At 42.5% G+C, this 23,387-nt stretch overlaps 1 protein-coding gene across 5 annotated transcripts in view; it reads left to right on the top strand.

The window, feature by feature from the left end:
- The window catches only part of LOC137651923 (uncharacterized), a 338,520-nt gene extending 316,894 nt beyond the window's left edge, over window positions 1–21,626 (top strand). For 3 of the 5 annotated variants that reach the window (XM_068385133.1, XM_068385132.1, XM_068385134.1), the window contains 2 exons: window positions 8,445–8,729; window positions 8,896–10,119. In XM_068385133.1, the coding sequence (XP_068241234.1) occupies window positions 8,445–8,698 (254 nt within the window). In that variant the 3' untranslated portion in view covers window positions 8,699–8,729; window positions 8,896–10,119. Of the gene's footprint in view, window positions 1–8,444; window positions 8,730–8,895; window positions 10,120–21,523 lie in introns of those variants that run through there. The other 2 variants (XR_011046133.1, XM_068385131.1) reach the window with 2 other exon arrangements.
- The last annotated feature ends 1,761 nt before the right edge of the window (window positions 21,627–23,387 follow it).

The raw sequence follows: 23,387 nt of genomic DNA on the forward strand, positions 1-23,387 counted from the left end.
TCATTGAAATTTGTATTGCATCTTGCTAACAAATTACTGATGTTATCCTTCCTGACAGACTTTCACATCTTCATTGAAATTTGTATTGCATCTTGCTAACAAATTACCGATGTTATCCTTCCACCTAGAAATGGGGTTTTAACTTGTGCTTGGTTATTGTTCTTCAGGTTCAGGTGTATGTAAGACGTGGCCTTCTTCCAGATGAGATATAAGTCCATTGCTATGCCCTTGCAGTGTTAGTCCTCAATCCCCATGAACAAGGCATTCTCCTACTGAATCATCATGGCCTTTGTCGCTGACTGATGCAACATACTTAACAGTGTGCGAGGTACTGTCATTCAAAGCAGCACAAATCTAGGTCTCCTTCTCAATGTAACCAACAGTGCTCTGAGCTCATTCAGACTAAAAGTTTGCCCCACAGCTGCTTAAGAAGACTCTTGCTTATGCTTATCAAGTACCTTGACAATTTGCTCCAAGTCCATCACTTTCTTCTACCTCTAAGGGTAACTAGAGATGATAAGAAAGCTCTCTTAAGGTCCATGGCAAAAGTCGGACAGTACAGGACAAGCCTCACGGAGATGTTTACTGAATGGCAGATGAAGCAAGATTGAGACAGAGCAAGTGTGGTAATCGATGTCCTTTAGCGTACTGATCATGGTAGAAGGGACGCCATAAGAAGTCCTGAAAATACTAAGTCATTAATTAAATGATATCGGAAGTCTCCCTAGCAAATAATTAAATGTATAAACCCTTAATACCCAAATACTGAGGTCTTGATGTAATGTGGTACAGTAGTCGGCTAATAAATATTAAGAAGATTCATTAAAATAAGTTTGTTCCCAAACTAACAAACTTTCTGTTATTTATGTGGATTATCTTTTAGCGTAGCTGGAAGGTAACTATTAGACTTAAATTGGGAGGTGGCAACCCTGCCTAACCACTTGAGCGGGTAGGCTAGTGGTGGCTGGGGGTTACCAGCCGCCTTTGTATATACTCTCACAGTAGTGAGAGACTCCACGTTCTCTTTTGGCTTGGTAGAGATCAGACGTGTCCTCTCTCTCCCTGACTGTCATTAGACTTTTCATTTTGCGTAAATTTCTTGTCTTCGTTGTAGTCTGACCCGCACTCCTTGTGTCCTTAGTGCAGAAGGCATCGCTGCGAGCAGGGTTTGCCCTGCACAGAGTGTAGGGAGTGGCCTGCCTCCCAACCGGAGAAATTTGCACGGCGCAGGAAGAAGACGAAGCGCGATCATTCTTAATCAGGGGCCAGGAAAGCACGTTCTTCTTCTTCACGCACCCCCAAATTTCTTTCTAAAGCTCCTTCTCGCTCGCGCTCTTCCGAGGGACGATCGAGTAGGAGCGCAGACCGACTAACTCCTTGGCAACCTCGAGGTACTGGGGGAGTTGTTGCTTCCCCTAGAGGAGCAACTTTTCTTCCAGCCGCTGGCAAGCCATTCTCCCTTTCAGATTTGTTGCAGGTGTGGTCATCCTTAGGGATTTCGGGACCCCCTTTGAAGGAGGAGCTGCTGTGCCTTCTTCAGCGTGGTGCCAGGAAGGATCCTTCTCTGGAGCCGTCAACATCTCATGCTCTGGAACTGTGCGAGGTCTATCTTTCACTTCTCCTGGCCCTTCCACGCATTGAGGAGGTGATCACTCACATTCGCCTCTCCAACGGCCCCCTCCTGACGACGAACCCTCTTTCCATCCTGGGACCTCGTCGTCCCCTAACCTTCAATCCTTTTTTTTCTCCCCACAGTAACCCGCAGGTTGCAGGTGCAGATCTACGAGGACCAGCGCTCATACCACCAGCAACATTAAAGGACGAGCATTGCCATTACTGTACCTCGCCCTTCTAGACACTCTTCCCCTGATCGCCGTTCGTGACGATCAGAAGATTTTATGGATCATAGGTCATCTTGATCCGACTGCTCTTCTTCTAAAAGGCACTCACACTCTAGATTCTCACTCTCACGAGATCGCAGGTCTCAATGCTCTCCTGAGAGGCGTTCCTTTTCACGAGGACGAGTTTCGCAATTGTGTTCTACACGATCAGGAGCAAAGTCTAGACCTAGGTCCAGATGCTCGCGTTCTAGATCTAGATCACAAGAACGGCGCTCGTGTGCGCGAGGACAATACTCCTGTTCACGAGGGCAGCATTTACGCTCATGAGGGTACCGTTCACAAGAATGACGTTCACATTCGCGAGGCTGACGCTTACGTTCGCGAGGCCGACGCTCACGTTCGCGAGATAGGCATTCGTGACGTTCACGCCGTTCTCAAACAAGAGCTAGACGCTCCCATCCACGAACATCTCGTTCACGATCACGGACCGCGTGTTCACGGTCAAGGTTTAGATGTTTTTCGTCTAGAGGTAGAGGTAGGCGTACGTGCAGTCCATCAGTACGTAGCCCCTCAACCAGACCTTCTTCCAAACGACCTCGTACTGGACCTGATGATAAGAATGACCATTCCTCAAACAGGTGTCCAGCTAAAGCTCCAGTGCCTTTCACCGCCTGGGGAGTTTTAGCAAAGCGTTCGCCTACGCGGCGATTGGAAACGCGCCCCGCTGTGACAAGCTCTCCAACTAAAGTAGTCCCTACTCAGAAGCCTCCTCTGTTGACTTCGTCAGACATAGGTGCTTCTCTGGGGCAGAAGGAAGATATTAGACCTTTCATTTCCTGTGAGACTCCTAGTGCTCCCGTTACGAGCACTTCTGCTCGTGAATCACGTGCGTTGACGCGGGAAACTCACAATTTTGCGTGTGAATCTCGCGATTTCACGAGCAAATCGTCGATTTCCCCGAGCAATTCACGAGCTGATGTATCGGAACAACGAGCAAGTGTGGTACCAACACCTTTGCCTCGACCCTCAACGTCTTCCACCGCCAGCGGAAGACAGACACCCTTTCCAGAGGGATTCAAGGAACCTCCTTATAGGTTCGTGAACATGCCTATTTGTTCGGACCTTCTTTCGCGTCCGAAGGAATGTGTTCCTCTGCCTCATAGGTTGTCACCTCCGTCGACTGGAGCTTCTTCTGGAGTTCCACCCTAAGGACACTCTCCTAGGGAATTCCAGGGTTTACCTAGAGGATCAAAGCTTCCTCCATGGGTGAATACGTTCATCTCCCCCCTCCTGAAGTCTCTGAACGTGGCTCCTCCATCGTCGCAACCTCCAACTGTTTCAGTCAAGGCAGCCCCTAGGATCCCCATGGAACCCTCGTTGAGTTCATCATTTGGGAGTCAGGACCCTAGAAGGAAGTCGATGGCAGACAAAGTACGTAGATCACCTCCACCCCGATAGCGTGCTGAAGGTCCTCTTCCATCTGACTCTTATATGGCCAACTTACCCTTTACACCAGTGAAGGTAAAGGAGGTCATCACTAAGAGACAGAAAAGGAGGATGAAAGGCGTAATATGGAGGATTAATTTTTGTTTTATTTTTATTTATTTTTTGTTCGCCAAATCCTGAGAGAGAGAGAGAGAGAGAGAGAGAGAGAGAGAGAGAGAGAGAGAGAGAGAGAGAGAGAGAGAGAGGGGTAGTTAGTGTATCGATTGTTTGTTGTGAGAAAGACTGTTGGTTTAAATGAGATTGTTTGTTTATGTTTTTAGTTAGGTTACGACAGTGGTGAATGTCTTGGGTGAATGCTTATTTTGATTTGACTGCAGCTTAAGGTAGTTGCATGTGTAAATGCTGGATTTACTTCATTATTATTTTACCAGCGTGGAAGTGTTTATTTATTTAAAAAGTAAGTACAGTTTGTTTATCTTTGCTTGTCGTGATTGTGAATGATAGGAACAATTTATTATTCATCTTTGATTATAGTGCGATAGTTAAGTTAGCTAGGAGTGTTCATAAGTGTTTTCTTTTTTCATTTTGGCAGGCCGTGATTCCTCCTTTGGAGAGATTAAATTTATTTCGAATGCTGATATATAGTTGCTGACCTGGCCTGGAATTGATTAGATTTAGACTGCCCTTTTGGATTGCTAAACAGTTGATGACCTGGCTTGTGTATTACGATTACGATTTGGATTGATGATGATGATACTGTCCACAACCAAAATCAATTAATACAATGTGTATTGAAATTTGGCAGTGTTTTGGTGGCTACAGAGTTGTGGTTGGGCTATAAAAGGACTGTTGGCCCTCGTGTGGACAAAGAGGTCCACACACAAACACATATACATATTTTGGTGTTGGTGTACGATGTAATTTAAGTTTGTTAGGGTTTTTTGTGTTTATTTAAATAGTGTTTTTTGTATGTTTAGTGTTTACGTTTTGTTAGTGCTTTATTGATCTTGAGGGTTTAATTGAGTGTGGAAGGGTTTTTAGTGTTAATTATTCTAGTTTGTAAGAAATATAGTATTAAGGTTATGTTTTGTTTCAGTTTTCCTTTTGTCCAAGAGTCCAGTTTATGATAAAGTAAGGGGAAAGTTTGTGTTGCAGAGAAAATTGTCTGTTAAGTGCGATCAAGGGTGTGGGGGTTGTTGTTGCAACATCCCGCCACAGTAACACCACCTCACGCCGACATCATCCATCCTAGACGAGAGATGAGTAGGGACACAGGCTTGCCCAGGGAGATCACTATACAGTATATCCCTTCAACCCTCAAGAAATTTAGGTAGTGCCTCCGGACCAACGTCCAGTTTCTGTACCTCCTCCAGAGGATTGATTGATTGATTGATTTAAAGTTTTCAGGCATCCTGACTCCTCCAGAGGAGGAACCTTCAGCTCCTACTGCCAAGGTTTCGTCAAGTGCCTCGAAAACCTTGCAGGTTCCCCTTCCTTAGACAGCTGAGGAAAGTCCTATGTGTAGGGAATCGAAGGACACTAAAATGAAACCCAAGAGTGCTGCGGCACAGGAAGCTAGAATGGCTGAGTCACATACAGTCCCCTGTGGCGGGTCCTCCCAGCAATTCAGTTGACGACATTGACCTACCCCAAACTCCGGATGTGAGTTTGGAGGTGGACGACCCCTTAGATTTTGAGGACGAGAATCTTCCGAAGGCGGCCAGTCCGAACTGTGACTCCGAACAAGAGAGACGTGAGTCGGAGTATACCTTTTGGCAGGTCCTTGCCTGTATGTGGGCCATCAATAGGCTTTCTACTCCTGGTTTCACCATCCAGGAAGGGAAGGATATGGTTCTCGACAAGATATTTGAGACGCAGAAGCCTTCCAGGTCCAGTACAGCCCTGCCCTGGTCCAAGGGTTTGACAGCCACCAAAAGGAAAGCTATTGCTCAAATGGCTGGAACCTCTAGTTCCTTGAGGGCAGCTTCCTCCTCTCGATCCCTTCCACTTCCTTTTGTTCTGCAAAGGAAGTATTATGAGATCGAAGGGGAACCACATTCCATGACCCTTAACCCTTCGGTAGAGTCCCTAACGAAGAGTGTACCGACTCGGATCCTCTACTCTCTGAATGCCTCCCTCTTGACAGTTGAGCTCCTGAACATAGAGAGAGGCGCAAAGTACGCCATGCAGGCTGCTTCATGGCTCGATCTATGGCTAGGATCCTTAGGCTTTATTGTTCGCTCCCATGATCTTTCAAAGGAGTCAGCCAGGAAGACTGTGGAGTTTTTCCTGTTGTCAGATACCCGGACTCTTGAGTTTCTATTGCACCACATCATCAACTCTTGGGTGAACGTCATTCTCAAGAGAAGGGATACCGTCATAGGTAAGTTCCACAAACAGGTGCCGAAGGTGGAGATCTCTCGGTTGAGGAATTCCAACCGTGAGGGTTCATCTCTCGTTGAACGATTCTCTCCTCCATAAGGCCATGACATCGCGGCCCTATGGTAGACCTTCCCAGTCTTCCCGGCCTCAGCAAGCACTTCCTCTTCTCACCCGTCAACTTGTAGGTCCTCCGGACCTTCTAAGGTGTTGAAGCGGCCCTTTCCATTCAAAGGCCAGAAAGGGTTCAAGTTCTAAAGAGGAAAGAAGGGAGGAAAGGGAGGTGGTCGAGGTGGTCACTTCTAGTAGGAATGGCATTCCTCATCACCTAACACCTGTGGGAGGAGGCTTACAGTGTTGCTGGCAGAGGTGGCAGCTCCATTGGACAGATCCCTGGACAGTCGAAGTGATCACCCTAGGGTATCGCGTCCCGTTCATTCAATCTCTCCCTCCTCTGACTCCGGATCCAGCGTATCTAAGCTTCTTTGCAAAGGGATCCGCAAAGGAGCTGGCCCTCAGGGCCGAAGTCCAGACCATGCTACAGAAGGGCGCTCTCCAAGAGGTTGCGGACAGGTCCCTAGGCTTCTACAGTCTAATTTTTCTGGTGAAAAGGCAACTGAAGGCTGGAGACCAGTTATCAATCTCTCCCCTCTGAACAAGTTTGTTCAACAGACTCAGTTCAGAATGGAGACGGCAGACATGGTAATCCAAGCGGTTCGTCCATGGGACTTCATGTGCACACTGAATCTGAAGAACACATACTTCCAGATCCCAATCCATCTGTCTTCAAGGAAGTATCTAAGATTCATACACGAGGGAAAAACATACCAATGCAAGGTTCTGTGCTTTGGTCTCGCGACAGCTCCTCAGGTATTCACCAGAGTGTTCGTCCGAATGTCATCTTAGGCTCACGGGAACGGCATCCATTTTCTCAGATATCTGGACGACTGACTGATCCTAGCAGACTCCGAGATGACCCTTCTTCATCACCGGGACAGGCTTCTCGAGTTTTGTCAAGACCTGGGAGCTCTGATAAATCGAGAAAAGTCATTACTGCAACCTTCACATAGACTGGTATATCTCGGTATGATCATAGACACTGTCCAAGAGGAAATCTTCCCATCAGACGAAAGAATACAGAGACTGAAGGAAGTGGCCGCACCCTTCTTCGGGAAAGAAGTTCTTCCAGCCTCCCGTTGGTTGATTCTGCTAGGCCATCTGACCTCTCTCGTCCGTCTTGTTCCAAACGGCTGCCTCAGGATAAGATCCCTACAGTGGCAGCTGAAGTCCGTGTGGAACCAACACTCCGATCCACCGGACACCCGAGTTCCTATAACTCAGGATCAAGTGACGGATTTGAGTTGGTGGATGATAGACAAAAACCTTCGATGGGGCCAGAATCTTCTCGTAACTCCCCCGGATTTGATGTTCTTCACAGATGCATCAAAAGAAGGGTTAGGGGCTCACCTGCTGCACCATACTGTACAGTCTCCAGCCTTTGGTCAGTCAGAAAGGTACCAACATATAAATCTTCTAGAGATTAGAGCAGCTTACCTAGCTTTTCATCAATTCCAACAGTGTCTGGCAGGTCACTCTGTGGTATTGATGAGCAACAACACCACAGTAGTGGCTATGAAGATTGGGCAAGTCTTGCTTGCTTTTTTATCAAAATTATGTCTATGTCCTTATGCAATTTTTTCATCTATGTCTTTCTCACATTTTCACCTTTCATTAGGAGAGTAAAAGTATAACCTGTTATTATTATTATTATTATTATTATTATTATTACCGGTTAAGCTACAACCCTAGTTGGAAAAGCAGGATGCTTTAAGGCATAATGATCCAACAGGGAAAAATTTCCCAGTGAGGAAAGGAAATAAACAAAGTACAATAACAGTAATGTACTTATTGTGCTATGCTAAAATTCATGCATCCTACAAATGCTAAGAATATTCTAAATATTTTAGTGAAGGACATGTGTGTTATAAGGTTGTGGGTGATTCAGTTATAGGTGAAGGAGAAGCCAGCACTGGAAGATAGTTTATTCTATGAAGGATATTTTCAAGAATCTTTAAACCCTTATACAGTACATTCAAGAGTTGAACCATAAGGTCACAATGCAAAACCAAGCTATTTACTGGTCATTTTGTTATTTATTCTAGAAAAAATAAGAACATTATGAGCAGCACTGGAATAATAGAACTCATGAATGATGCTGTCTCAAAAGTGGGAAATATATGCTGAAATTAAAGGTATTATCATGACACTAAAGTTGTAGAGGAAATTGAAATTGAGGAAACTATGGCAATCTGTGACCATTTTTATCATTTGAAGTTTATTTCTAAAATTGTACTTCAGAGCTCTTTGAGGAATGTTGAGATGAAATAGATATGATATTATAGCTTCATCATCATCTACAACTTCAGTGGCTCTTAGGAATCATAGACATAGCTATTTTCAACAAAGCCCCAATGTTACTTCTCTGGTTTAGTGATTGCCCTGAGAAATGTTTAGAATGTTTTTGCATCTTAATGGAAGGTATTTTTCATAATAGTTGAAATCTGCTGGATTACCCTTGGTCCTGGTGATGTGTAGCAAGAGTCATTTGCTTCTTAAAAGAATTATATTGTTTAAATTTAAGAATTATGTCACTAGGAAAATTTGTGATTATTGTTAATGAAATCTTTATATATGTACACTATATTTCAGAGGATGATAAAGAAGCTAAAGGATTTAATTCATAAACTTTTGAAACTACCACTGCATGTTTCCTTTCAGAGAAATCTGATCCTATGATCAAGAAGAGAAAACGGATACAAAGAGAAGATAGAGATGAAGGGAAAGGAAGTGATGATGAGCATGTCGTCAAAGAGAGAAGACTCTTAATAGATGTAGATGATGAGGAGAAGAAAGATATGGATGAAATTTCTTTGCTTTTAAGTATAAGAGACTCAGTTCAAGCAGTTGCACAAACACAAGATAAAATTGTTGATCTGATTGTGGATTTTGTAAAGAAGCGTCAGTCGCTATAATTGTGAACGTAGAGAACTTTCTCTTTAAAAGGTACTTATTCTTCTGAATTTCATAAATTCTTCATTCATAATGTTTATTCCTCCATCTGCCCCTAAGTCAAACTTACCTTCAAGTTTTTCGTTTTACTATTTAGAATATGTCTCCACTTTTAGTGTATATTATTGTACAAGTAAGTAAATTTTTGCTTTCTTTACAGAGCTAGTTCTTCGGGTCTTTGGAGACATATGTTAACGTCGTTAATCAACAAATGGTGCCTACGATTCAACCAATAAGGCTGTACCAGTTTGTATGATGTACAGAAGTTAGAAGTAGAGTATAAGCCAAATAGAACTTCCTTATTACATAAATTTTCATTTTTGAGGCCAGACTGAATCGTTATTAAATTGGTTGGTGAAGCTTCTCTCAGTTGTGGATTGCCTCCTCTCCCAGTTGCCAGCTCCCATTGGCTTTTTGGTCAGTCTTGAGCTACATAGATGTTTGCATGACTTTTATACAACCTTATTATCATCTGGAATCTTTTTTTCTTATTTCTTTGATGTTGATGATTCACTACTGTATTTGCGTTGAAGTTAAATTTATTTTTTTATTTATCACTTTTGGTAAATTCTGTAATCTTCTCATAATTTAGTTTGTGGTTTATGTGTATCTATTTTTTACCTTTGTATTTGTTTACAGCTCAGCAGGTATTGGTAACAGATTTTTCTTAATTTTGATTATTAATTTTTTTTTTATTTCATTACAGACATTATCTAAATTTAGTTATTCCTGTGGGTGTATCATCCAGAATTTGGTAGCTAAATACTGGGGTACCCCTAGACTTATGGGTGTTTGCACTGTAACCTTGTATTTTGCGTAGGAATAAATCTCAAATTTTTAAAAGAATTTGTATTTTTCCTACTAAACAATCTTTGAGTCCTTTAGGTCAAACTTTCCTCCTCAACTACCTCTCTGTCCTGAACTGAAAGGTCATAAGTGAAGAGGCTTTGATAGGTAAGGGGGCAGGACTCCATGCCCTCATTCCCTCCTCTCGCTTAACTGCTCGTTAAAATGATTCAACAGACGCCCATCTCATGCTGGAAACATATTCCCTACCTAAAGGACTCAGATTTGTATAGATAGGAAAAATGCAAATTATTTTCAAAGTATGTGATGTTTCCTTTAGTTAGTGTCTTAGGTTCTTATGATAATCTCAGTCAAATGAACTTCAAGTAAATTATTTCTTTCCAGTCATATAAATGAGGGTTTTATTGTGAAGTCTTGAAATTCTTGAAAGCAAATTTGATTAATTTTAATACAAACCAATGATTTATATCCAGGGGCCTGCCTGCTATCCTCGTTGATTTTTCTCAGCTATAACCCAAACTTCCCAGAAACACAGTAATCAATGGGGCTCTTGTTTGGTGCTGATATTCAGCCAGTCTATGATGATCTTTTGAATTAGGAATAAATTTTCAATATTAAACTTACCCGATAATCATGTAGCTGTCAACTCCGTTGCCCGACAGAATTCTATGGAGGGATACGCCAGCTATCACAATACTAGAAGGGGGTGTACTTACCAGCGCCACCTGTGGCCAGGTACTATAGTACTTCTTGTTGACACCTCCTCAATTTTTCCTCTGTCGTGCTTCCGGCAAGACGTTCTGGGATACGCTTATGTTCTTGGAGTATTTTCACGACTTTGGTGAAGTATTTCTCTTTGATTTCGGCTGTCGCTTTACTGGAAACTTCTATATTAGCTTAGTTAGCTTTTGGAATTAATTTGATTAATTATGGTGACGAAGAGAGTATGAACTCTCTTTCACCTTTAAATGGCCGACCCTTCCCTTAGACGGAAGTGTTGGTGTCTAAGAGAGTATAGACTCTCTTTCTTAATTTTGCTTAACAAAAGTTATAGATTTATTTTATATCTCTCCGCCTCTTATAGGCCTCTTCGATTAACTTCCTTTTATTATAAACTTATTAAAATTAATTTTTATATTTGTTTATATTCGACCTTCCTAATAGTAGGCGGTCTTTTCTTGGTACCGAAGTTAATTAACATTGAGCCCGTCATTTCGGTTTTACCTGTTAACATATTATGCTATTTTAATGTCTTTGAAAGAATTTCTTTGATAGTCTAGTACTGTTTTCAAAGTTGAACTAACGTTTTGTTTTGTCTCTGCAGTTGTTGACGTTCAGAACGTTCAACTTGCGCTCTATCGTTACGATAGAGAAAGAATTTTCACGGTTTCACGTTGCAGTAAGAGTAACCGTGTCTAGCGTTTTGTTCATTCTTTCTTAACTTAATGGTTTTAATCCTAATAAAGGAACTTTTCATTTTGGGAAATATTTCAGTTTTTTCCTTTAACAATAATATGTTTTAACGATATTATGATTGGGCTCTTCTCTCAGGTTCTAAGTCAAGAGAGAGAGAGGAGAGAGAGATAGAGACGGAGGGAGAAAGAGGAGGATAAACGTTTCATTCAAGCGAGTAACGTTTTTATCGTTTTTGCTCTTCTCCCTAGTCTCTTTAGGGGAAGAAGGTAAACGTTTCTAGAGTGATCTAGTGTTTAGTCTCTTTCCAGCCACTGAATTATTTATCTTTCATTAGATTTTTCTGTTACATTGTAATTCTGTTTTCGCAATTACTAACTTTTGAGAAAGGATAGAATTGCGTGTTTCAGGTACAAACCACTTAAAGTTTCGAGTTCAGTGAAATAAGTGCAAACAGAAAATCAAAGTGATAAGTGATTAGCGCAAAGTGTGTCAGTGTTGTGCGTGAGGGTACTTCTGTGCGCGCCAGTCGTCCTCCCAGTCCGGGACCTCTTGCAAGCTCCCAAGCCCAGGGGAGAAGCAATGTCGAAGGACAAAAGGGTTCAGCAGGCCTTGATCGGCGCACAGAAGTATCCTCGGTGGTTGTGGGCGTGTCTTACCGAGACCGTCACTCCCACCCGCAGACGATTGAGCCCTTATTTTGCTCGTCTGCAGAAGAAATATAGGGGAGAAAACGCTGGTCTCAGGTCTCAAGACCTCTTAAACGTAAAGTCCAGACCTATGCCAGACGTACGAAGTTAGAGTTCAACAACCCGGATGCAGTCATTGGGTTAGCTCTGACTCTCCTCAGTCATCAGTTGAATGCACTCCGCCTAAGAGGAGTAAGGTTCTGCCGCAACAGATCTCTGCTGTTAAGGCTTTACCTCAGCAGACCTTAGTGTCTGCCGACCCCAAGTTGACTCTACTGCAGTCCATGCAGTCACAACTTTCGGTCTTGATGCGTGAGTGTCGGGCTGAGAAGGTTGCGCCTCCGCCTGCGCTCGCTCCGCCTGCGCTCGCTCCGCCTGCGCTCCCTCCGCCTGCGCTCGCTCCGCCTGCGCTCGCTCCGCCTGACCGCAGTACCACCTGCCAGGCGTACGATGTTGAGCCACGTTATGAGTTTACTGATCCCAGTGGTGTGCAGCTCCCTCCGCCTTCCTTAAGGCAACCTCAGCAATGGGAACAGGAGGCTTATACCTCTCTTCCTCCGCTTCCACTTGCTGTTCCACCAGTGAGGCAACACTCGCTTGAGGTACAACCTCTCCCATCCATGAGTCAGTCTCCTCAGCTCTCGCTGCAGCGAGCTCAACCCTCCTCAAGGCAAGCACCTTAACACCTTAGCCTTGCGCCTCAGGAGCCTCAACTTGCGAGATTTTTACTGCGTTCTGCGCAGCCACTACCTTTTCGCTCTCAGCTCACACCGCAGGAACCTCAACTCGTTCCTCAGGAACTTGCTACTGCGCATCCGCCAACCACTCAGCAAGCGCAACCCTTGAGTTCAGCCACTCATGCCAGGAGTCAGCCTCCTCCACCCATGCGCCTTCCTTCTGCTACTTCCTTTGATCAGCCTTTGCAGACTGAGCCTCAGGTGTTCCCTCAACAGAGTCTTGAAGAGGAAACCACAACTATTGTTGTTCCAGCTCGTTCTGACTTTGCTGTTCAGCATACCTTACCTCCATTTTCAAACCTTATGATAATGGAGGTTATTTGTATTACTTATAAAAATATATTTGTATTCCTTGCAATATATTTTTAACAATATCGCAAAATATGGCAAAAATATGAATCTTGAGTTATGAATGTAAGGTAAATTTTATGTTGATATTAAAACCCCATGCAAGCATGCATAAAGCACTCTAGCACTGGTCATGGAATTTCTGAGAAATGTTAAACGCCATGCACATGCTCTACATACAGCATGCTCTGCATACAGCATGCTCTGCATACAACATGCTCTGCATACAGCATGCTCTGCATTCAGCATGCTCTGCATACAACATGCTCTGCATACAGCATGCTCTGCATTCAGCATGCTCTGCATACAACATGCTCTACATACAGCATGCTCTGCATACAGCATACTCTGCATACAACATGCTCTGCATACCTTACCGCATGCTTCTCAGTCACACATCTTTGGTTGTTGCCAACTCACTAGACTGTCAAGCAGTTTCATAACGTTGCCTTCTAGTCTGCTGCTTTTGCACCAGTGAACCCTCACTGAGAGAACTTAGCTTTTCTAGGATATGGTCCCTGTAGATGAGAAAGTTCTTTTCTCCCTCCTTCTGATATTCCCTTGAGGACTCTGTCATTTGGAGGGAGCCTTTAGCTGCATAGCCTCCTATGGACTTTTATTTAAGCATAACATGCTTCCAGGGAAGGTAATGGTTCCACTTCAGTCGCTAATCCCGTCTGTTACCACACCTGCTCCCATAGACCTTGAGCTGTGTTGCTAGACATGCAGTCCAAGCTTAGTCCTTGTTAGAGGATTTTTTGTTTACGGAGTCAATGTGTCACGGGGAAGACGTTCAACAACCAACAGAAGTGACTTGTTGTGACGCAGTGCGGCAACCTCAGCAACCCGATAAGGAGTTGTCTGTACGACCCAGACAGTCTAGACAGATTCGGGTTGTCACTGCACTTCCTCGCTTGCCCATGATTGACAGTTCACAGACTGTGCAGCAGTACCATGATCTTGTGTCCGGCTCCGTCAGACGACTGGCTTTTAAGAGCTCCCACAAGTCGTCGCTGTCTGGAGATTTTCAAATGGACTATGGATCTGACCAAGGAACTGGGCCTCCTGGTCAATTTTGAGGAGTCTCAGCTCGTTCCATCCCAGACCATTGTCTCCTTGGGTATGGATCTTCAGAGTCGAGCTTTTCGGACTTTTCCGTCGGCCCCAAGGATCTTCCAAGCCCTAGAATGCATCCAGAGCATGCTGAGAAGGAACCGATGCTCAGTCAGGTAGTGGATGAGTCTAACAGGGACACTTTCATCGCTGGCCCTGTTCATCGTGTTAGGGAGACTCCACCTCCCCCCCCTTCAGTATCATCTAGCTGCTCACTGGATAAAGGACATGACGCTAGAGACGGTCTCAGTTCCTGTTTCCGAAGAGAGGAGGTCTTCTCTCGCGTGGTGTAAGAACAGCTTTCTTCTCAAGGAAGTCTACCTTTGGCTGTTCAGAAACACGACCGCCGTCTCCTCTCGGACGCATCAGACTCGGGCTGGGGTGCGACTTTGGACGGACAAGAATGCTCGGGAACATGGAATCAGGAGCAAAGGACACTTCACATCAATTGCAAGGAGTTGTTGGCGGTTATTCTGGCCTTGATAAACTTCAAGTCCCTCCAGCTTAACAAAGTGGTGGAGGTGGACTCTGACAACACCACAGCCCTGGCTTACATCTTCAAGCAGGGAGGGACTCTTTCGTGGAAGTTGTTCTAGATCGCAAGGGACCTACTCATCTGGTCTAAAGATCGAAAGCTAACTGGTAACGAGGTTCATTCAGGGCGGTATGAATGTCATGGCAGATCACCTCAGACGGAAGGGTCAGGTCATCCCCACAGAGTGGACCCTTCTCAAGAATGTTTGCAGCAGACTTTGGGCCCTGTGGGGTCAGCCAACCATAGATCTGTTCACTACCTCGATAACCTAGAGACTCCTGTTGTATTGTTCTCCGATTCCAGACCCAGCAGCAGTTCACGTGGATGCTTTTCTACTGGATTGGTTCCATCTCGACCTGTATGCATTCCCGCCGTTCAAGATTGTCAACAGGGTACTTCAGAAGTTCTCCTCTCACAAAGGGACACGGCTGACGTTGGTTGGCTCCGCTCTGGCCCGCGAGAGAATGGTTCTTAGAGGTACTGCAATGGCTGGTCGACATTCCCAGGACTCTTCCTCTAGGAGTGAACCTTCTAAGTCTACCTCACGTAAAGAAGGTACACCCAATCCTCCACGCTCTTCGTCTGACTGCCTTCAGACTTTCGAAAGACTCTCAAGAGCTAGGGGCTTTTCGAAGGAGGCAGCCAGAGCGATTGCCAAAGCAAGGAGAACATCCACTCTCAGAATCTATCAGTCTCAAGGGGAAGTCTTCCGTAGCTGGTACAAGACCAATGCAGTTTCCTCAACCAGTACCACTGTAACCCAGATTGCTGACTTCCTGTTATATCTAAGGAAAGTAAGATCCCTTTCAGCTCCTACGATCAAGGGTTACAGAAGTATGTTGGCAGCGGTTTTCCGCCACAGAGGCTTGGATCTTTCCACCAACAAAGATCTACAGGACCTCCCTAGGTCTTTTGAGACCTCAAAGGAACGTCGGTTGTCCACTCCAGGCTGGAATCTAGACGTGGTCCTAAGGTTCCTTATGTCATCAAGATTTGAACCTCTCCAATCAGCCTCTTTTTAGGACCTCACATTAAAAACTCTTTTCCTCGTGTGCTTGACAACAGCTAAAAGAGTAAGTGAGATCCACGCCTTCAGCAGGATCATTGTTTTCACATCTGAAACGGCTACATGTTCCTTGCAGCTCGGTTTTTGCTAAACGAGCTTCCTTCACGTCCTTGGCCTAAGTCGTTCGAGATCCCAAGCCTGTCCAACTTGGTGGGGAATGATCTGAAGAGAGTACTTTGCCCAGTTAGAGCTCTTAGGTACTATCTAAAAAGGTCTTAACCTTTACAAGGACAATCAGAAGCCTTATAGTGTGCTATCAAGAAACCTTCTTTTCCAAGTTCTAAGAACTCAGTTTCTTACTATTCAGGCTTCTGATTAGAGAAACACATTCTCATCTGAAGGAAGAAGACCTTGCTTTGCTGAAGGTAAGGACACATGAAGTGGGAGCTGTGGCTACTTCAGTGGCCTTCAAACAGAGCCATTCTCTGCAGAGTGTTATGGATGCAACCTATTGGAGAAGCAAGTCAGTGTTCGCATCATTCTATCTCAAAGATGTCCAGTCTCTTTACGAGTACTGCTACACCCTGGGACCATTCGTAGCAACGAATGCAGTAGTAGGCGAGGGCTCAGCCACTACATTCCCATAATCCCATAACCTTTTAACCTTTCTCTTGAATACTTTTTATGGGTTGTACGGTCGGCTAAGAAGCCTTCCACATCCTTGTTGATTTGGCGGGTGGTCAATTCTTTCTTGAGAAGCGCCGAGGTTAAAGGTTGTGATGAGGTCCTTTAGTATGGGTTGCAGCCCTGTATACTTTAGCACCTTTGAGTTGATTCAGCCTCCCAAGAGGAACGCTGCGCTCAGTAAGGAAGACGATCTTATTAAAGGCAGAGTAACGGTTCAAGTCGACTTCCTTACCAGGTACTTATTATTTCATTGTTATTGTGGATAACTGATTATATGAAATACGGGATACTTAGCTATCCTTTAGTCTTGTACACTGGTTTTTCACCCACCCCCCTGGGTGTGAATCAGCTACATGATTATCGGGTAAGTTTAATATTGAAAAATGTTATTTTTATTAGTAAAATAAATTTTTGAATATACTTACCCGATAATCATGATTTAATCGACCCTCCCTTCCTCCCCATAGAGAACCAGTGGACCGAGGAAAAATTGAGGAGGTGTCAACAAGAAGTACTATAGTACCTGGCCACAGGTGGCGCTGGTAAGTACACCCCCTTCTAGTATTGTGATAGCTGGCGTATCCCTCCATAGAATTCTGTCGGGCAACGGAGTTGACAGCTACATGATTATCGGGTAAGTATATTCAAAAATTTATTTTACTAATAAAAATAACATGTTTCAAGGATTCATGAAGGCTACAAATATTGGTTAAACATTGATTATGTTAAAAAATAAATGTTTGTTATTAAGAATGTATATTCTATCATTATGGGAGTAATGGTAGTCTCCTATGGTGAAAGTTATGACCAAAGCAAGAGTTGGTAAGATTTCAAGGTATTGAAAATAAGGGGAGACAGGCAGTAAGCCACTACAGTCTGTTACTTGACTCTTCAACTCAAGAATACAATAAGTTTTCAGTTTTAATCAATAAAATCTGGGATTTAGTTTGAACTCAAAGCTGCATGTGTCAATGGTCCAAGTAACTGTTAGAGTTGTCCTAGAGGAAAGCAAGACAGAATTTAAACATAGGTAATGCCTAGATTTGTGCCTTAACGATAGGTTTACCCAAAAAATTATTAAAACATAGCTGGAGAGAAATGAGAAGATAGTCAAGAGCTCAAGTCTAGAGGAGACATAGAACATTATCAAACACTTCCACTCCTTAAGGGAAAGCTGCACACAGTTTGCCTTGAATAGCAAACCTGACATTACTAAAGATTCTTTTCAACACCCTCCTCCTCTTGACCCCATTTCATCACATCATGACTTTTTTTTTTTGCATGATAACTTCATTTACTTAAGTGCCAGTTGCCTGAGCATTTCATTCTATTATAACTGTTGCGTATACTGTAATTACAAGGTTGTGCAGATTCCATTTAGAAAAGCTTATTTGACCAGGAGGGGACTTAGTAATCAAGAGAAGTTGTTCTTATTGGCTTCTTGTGTGAGGGATATCAGGGAATCCAAGGCTAAACACAGCCTACTTTTTTACCCAGTAGGGAATCAAGTTTTTATATTCGATAGTCGCCTTGTCTGTTATGCGGATGATGGAATTCAAATCCAGCATACATGCCGACTAACTTGATGTGGTTCCTGTAATTCATTAGGACATACATTAAATTATTGTATTCTATTGTAGTTGAGAAAGTGACTGAAAGGTTCCCTTCTCTAGAGCTAGAATTATTTACATGTGTTCTGATAATCTTAGTGTCCAGTATACAAAATTATTTGACTTATTTCAGGCTCGTTATGAGTCACAGGTACCTACAATCACCAGAATTCTTGAGAAAATAGAATATTGAGTCTCCTTTACTTATTTTTTCTCAGTATTGTTTGCCCTTCATAGGTTAATTGAATTTGGGTAGTTCAGCTGTGCTACCCGTTATTATCTACACATGAAAGCCCATACCTTTTTTAGATCATAAAAATGTATATCTTTCAGTATTTAGTGTATTTTACTGGAGTGGACAAGAAGCTGATGAGAGAAAATTTATTTCTCTAAATCTCCTCTGATATTAATGTTGCTTCTTCTCCAGAAGCCCGGTTTAATCAAGATTACCCTACCCAAAGATTTTAAAAATTTTCCCATTTTCTTTTGCTTTGACAAATACATACTCTTAACAAAGGAATAGAGCCCTCTATCAGTTAGTTGTAAAAAGCCCAGGTTGCCACATTAGGTACTCTTTGTCTTCAGTCATTTTCATTTACCTGCTTCGATCACACCCTTTCAGATTGTTTACATACTGTATTTTAAGATGTCTTCCCATAGTTTAGTTAGCAATTATTGCCTGGAATGGGCACAGGAATTATTTCTTGGAGATCATGATCCCATTTTCTTTTGTGTATTATGTCTGGGGCAATTCAGTCACAGTATTTAAATACAGTGATCGTTGTGAAGAGTGCGTTTCACTCTTGGTATCACTCATGGAAAAGTATGTTTCAGTGTTTTCCGATCAAGTTAACAGTTCTAGCACAAAATAAACTTCAAGTTAGTTTAGGGGAGAAGCCAGGAAGACTAGGCTAGTTGATTATAGTGGAGATAACGATGATATTGACATGCCTCCACCTTTAGACAACACAAGTTCAGCCATATTTCGATAGTGATAAGTTTCACAAGCTCTTGACATCACTTGCTATCTTTGTTAAAATTCAGAAGTCTAGTGAATCCTTCCATAGTCTTGGTAATTCTGGTCCTTCTCAACCTGTTGCCAAACCTATAACCCCCTCCCATAGTCATTCGCATATTTTTACTGCCGGCTAAATGCATAAGTGAATTACAAGCGTTAATAAAGGTAGACTTTGGGGAACACAATATGATCTAGTTGTTTTTTACCTTCCTTCAGAGCTAAAAATTATTTTAAAACTAGGAGTCTGCCTCAATTTTTGCACATCCCCTTATTAAAATCTGAATGAAGACAGTTCAGTAGAGAGTAGTTTTCTTTGTCCAGTAAGAGCCGTACTATTTGGACTAAAGGAAAGGTGGTAGAGGTAGTGTCCTTAATTTGTTTTGTTACTAATTTTCCATAACTGCCCTTAACTAAAAATACTCTGGTATTCCTTGTTTAAAAATTTTGTCACAGAAGTGTACAAGTAATTAGATCCAATCATAAAATGCTTGAAAGTTAAGGTACATGATATTAGTAGTGCAGCTGCCTTAATATTTTATAGAAATATGTTTTGGGAAATTTTTAGCAACAGCTCAATGGTGTACCAAGTCAGCATTCGCAAAACATCATCTTAAAATGACAATCTACAATACAATTCTGCATTTTTAATTACTTTAGAAAACAGTCTGGAACCCAGTATTTCAAACCATAGTTTAAACAGTTTATCAAGGGAGTGATTGGTTTCCAGTGAGAGTGGGGCTGAGACAGGGATGTGTGATGTCGCCGTGGTTGTTTAACTTGTATGTTGATGGAGTGGTGAGAGAGGTGAATGCTCGAGTGCTTGGACGAGGATTAAAACTGGTAGACGAGAATGACCATGAATGGGAGGTAAATCAGTTGTTGTTTGCGGATGATACTGTACTGGTTGCAGACACAGAAGAGAAGCTTGACCGACTAGTGACAGAATTTGGAAGGGTGTGTGAGAGAAGGAAGTTGAGAGTTAATGTGGGTAAGAGTAAAGTTATGAGATGTACGAGAAGGGAAGGTGGTGCAAGGTTGAATGTCATGTTGAATGGAGAGTTACTTGAGGAGGTGGATCAGTTTAAGTACTTGGGGTCTGTTGTTGCAGCAAATGGTGGAGTGGAAGCAGATGTACGTCAGAGGGTGAATGAAGGTTGCAAAGTGTTGGGGGCAGTTAAGGGAATGAATGTAAAGAGAGTTCTATATGAGAAAGTGATTGTACCAACTGTGATGTATGGATCGGAGTTGTGGGGAATAAAGTGACGGAGAGAGAGAAATTGAATGTGTTTGAGATGAAGTGTCTAAGGAGTATGGCTGGTGTATGTCGAGTAGATAGGGTTAGGAACGAAGTGGTGAGGGTGAGAATGGGTGTAAGAAATGAGTTAGCAGCTAGAGTGGATATGAATGTGTTGAGGTGGTTTGGCCATGTTTAGAGAATGGAAAATGGCTGTCTGCTAAAGAAGGTGATGAATGCAAGAGTTGATTGGAGAAGTACAAGAGGAAGGCCAAGGTTTGGGTGGATGGATGAAGTGAAGAAAGCTCTGGGTGATAAGAGGATAGATGTGAGAGAGGCAAGAGAGCGTGCTAGAAATAGGAATGAATGGCGAGCGATTGTGACGCAGTTCCGGTAGGCCCTGCTGCTTCCTCCGGTGCCTTAGGTGACCGCGGAGGTAGCAGCAGTAGGGGATTAGATAATAGACATGTAATAAAGGGATTTTGACGAAGGAAAAATCTATTTCTGGGAAGAGACCTGTGACGCCTGGTGAAAAGGGTCCTTCTTACACTTTTCTAATATAAATCTTCCAAATATACTAGAGAAAGATAAAAGCATGGAATGCAGAGGTTACTACCCTCGCGCGATCACCTTGTGGGTGTCATGTATACAACAAGGGCGTGTGAAAACCACTATTCACAGGCTGTCTTCCATTTAGATAATCCCTTCATCAAAGGGGAGGGCCGTGACAGGCCCTAGAGAACACAGTTGGACTACCCCACTTACACCTACTACGCTTCACTTTACTTTAGAAAGTCCAGCCATATTCTTATGCAAGTTCACTCACGTGGATGCCACGCTCATGCTTTTCAATAATTTCTTGCTTTACTTCTAAAGAAAGCATTTCCTTCTTCCTTTTCTCACCACTACCACTACCACTTGCGAAACTAAGCCTTTTAGGACCCATGCTTTACGTAAAAAAACGTAAAAGGATGTACGTAAAAAATCACGATTAAAATACAGTTAATAGCAGAACGCACAGGGCACAACCACACGAAGCCGAAGAGAACAGAGGAATTACCCAAGCCACGCTAATTGAGGGTCCCTCCAAGGTCGAAGTGCTGCCTTCTATCGGCAGAAATAAAAAATACATCCGGCGATATGAGTGCCATCTACGCGTACGAGTATTGTTTACTTCGGGTGTCGAAAAAAAATTCGGGTGTAGAGTAGGAATGTGTTCGAATTGTACTTCGCGTGTCGAAAAATTCGGATACAACCGGTACGACGAAAATTGCTTACTTCGTGTGTCGAAATAAAATTCGGGTGTAGAGTCGAAAAATTGCTCGAATTTTACTTCGGATGTTGGAAAATTCGGATGTAGATACATTCGTGTGTAGAGGTTCCACTGTACCTGACACTGCAACCTGGGCTCCTGACTGCTTACCACTAGAGGGCTCTATTCCTTTGTTAAGGGCCTGTATTTTTTGAAGTGAAAGAAAATGGGGAAATTTTACTGGTAATGCTTCTGGAGAAGAAGCAATATGAACCTCAGGTGAATATAGAAATGTGAATTTTATTTTTAAAATTCTATTTTTCTTTTCATCCTTGACAGATGTATTGTCACCCAGTTTTGAAGACAGGTTGATCCTACCTGGAAGAGAGTATCCATACAAGTAAATCTTACAGTAAGACTAAATTTACATCAAGGTAATTTTGGTTTGGGTCGTTTTTCTTTCACTAATATTCAATTAGTTGATAAGTTATGGCAGCTTTTACAACCAGTTTCCATCCTTTATTAGGGTTCATATGAAGTAAGTAGAGTTGTCACTTTAGGGTATTCTCGAGATGCTTTCATTCAATTTTCAAGTACCTTAGATATATCCTGACTCTTTGTATATCTAGTACATTTATTTATTTAGAGGGAGTTACTTTGGACCCTTCTTTTATGGCTAGACCATAATTCTTTTTGTCAGATAGCCTGCACAGGAATTTCAAAGGGATATTAAACTTTTCAATATTTAACTTAGCCGGTGATTATAATAGCTGCAACTCTGTTGCTCGACAGAAAAACTCTACGGAAAAATTCGCCAGCGATCGCTACACAGGTAGGGGGTGTACTCAACAGCGCCATCTGTCGTTCAGATACCCAGTACTCATTGTAAACAAAGAACTCAATTTTCTCTCTGTCGAGCTATCGACAAGACGCTCTTATTCGCTGTTGCTAAACTGGAGTTTTTTCACAACTAATTGGTGAAGTACTTTATTCTAGTTTTGAGCCTTCGCTATGCAGGTGTTTTATCTTCATCTTAAATCTTGAACTCGTTTTGGATAGATTTAATTATGGTGACAAAGAGAGTATGGACTTTCTTTCACTTTTAAATGGCCGACCCTTCCCTTAGACGGAAGTGTGTTTAGGCTTTTAATAATTCTTATCACGTTAAAGATTTTCCTCTATATATTTTATATCTCTCCGCCTTTATTAGGCCTCTTCGATTAACTTTCCATTTATTATAAACATAAAAATAAATTTTAATGTTTTGTTTATATAGACCTTTCCTGAGAGTAGGCGGTCCTAACTTGGAAACCGAAGTTAATCAACGTTGAGCCCTTTATATCGTAATTAGCTTTTAAAGAGCTAAGGATTTAAAACTTTTTAAATGTAATATTTTATGAAAGAATTTCTTTGATAGTCTTCGTACTGTTTTCAAAGATGAACTAACGTTTAGTTTTTTTATGCTACGCAGTTGTTGACGTTCAGGACGTTCAACATGCGCTCTATCGTTACGATAGAGAGAGAGTGTATCACGGTTTCACTTTGCAGTAAGAGTAAATCGATTCTGACGTTTTGTTCATTCTTTCTTAGCTTAAATGTTTTAAATTCTATTTTAAAGGAACTTTTTATTGAAAAACCTTTGTTTTTTCCTTTAGTCAAATAACATGTTTTTTTTTGACAAAATATAATTGGGCTCTTCTCTTAGGTGCGAAATCAAGAGAGAAAGAGAGAGAGAGATAGAGACGGAGGGAGAGAGAGGAGAGAAAACGTTCCGTTCAAGCGGGTAACGTTGTTCTCGTGTTACTCGCGTCCCTAGTCTCTGTACGGGGAGGAAGGATAAAACGTTTTTAGGTTTTTATTCTCGTCCCCAGGCTATGTGCGGTGAGAGATTGAAAACGTAGTTATATGAACTAGTGTTTAGTCTCTTTCCCAGCCACTGATTTTTTTATCTTAAAATATGTTTTCTGTTTTTTGCTGGTATTAATGAGCTTGCATTATACGACTGATTTCGCAATTACTACCTTTTAATGAAGGGTAGAATTGCGTGTTTCAGGTAGAAATAAGTGCAAAACAGAAAATCGAAGTGATAAAGTGATATGCGCAAAGTGTTACAGTGTTGCGTCCGAGGCGCAAAGTGTTACAGTGTTGCGTCCGAGGGTTCGTCTGTTCGTGCCTGTCGTTCACCTAGTCCGGGACCTCTTAC

The sequence above is a fragment of the Palaemon carinicauda genome, chromosome 13, assembly GCF_036898095.1.
Source record: "Palaemon carinicauda isolate YSFRI2023 chromosome 13, ASM3689809v2, whole genome shotgun sequence".
Lineage (NCBI taxonomy): Eukaryota > Metazoa > Arthropoda > Malacostraca > Decapoda > Palaemonidae > Palaemon > Palaemon carinicauda.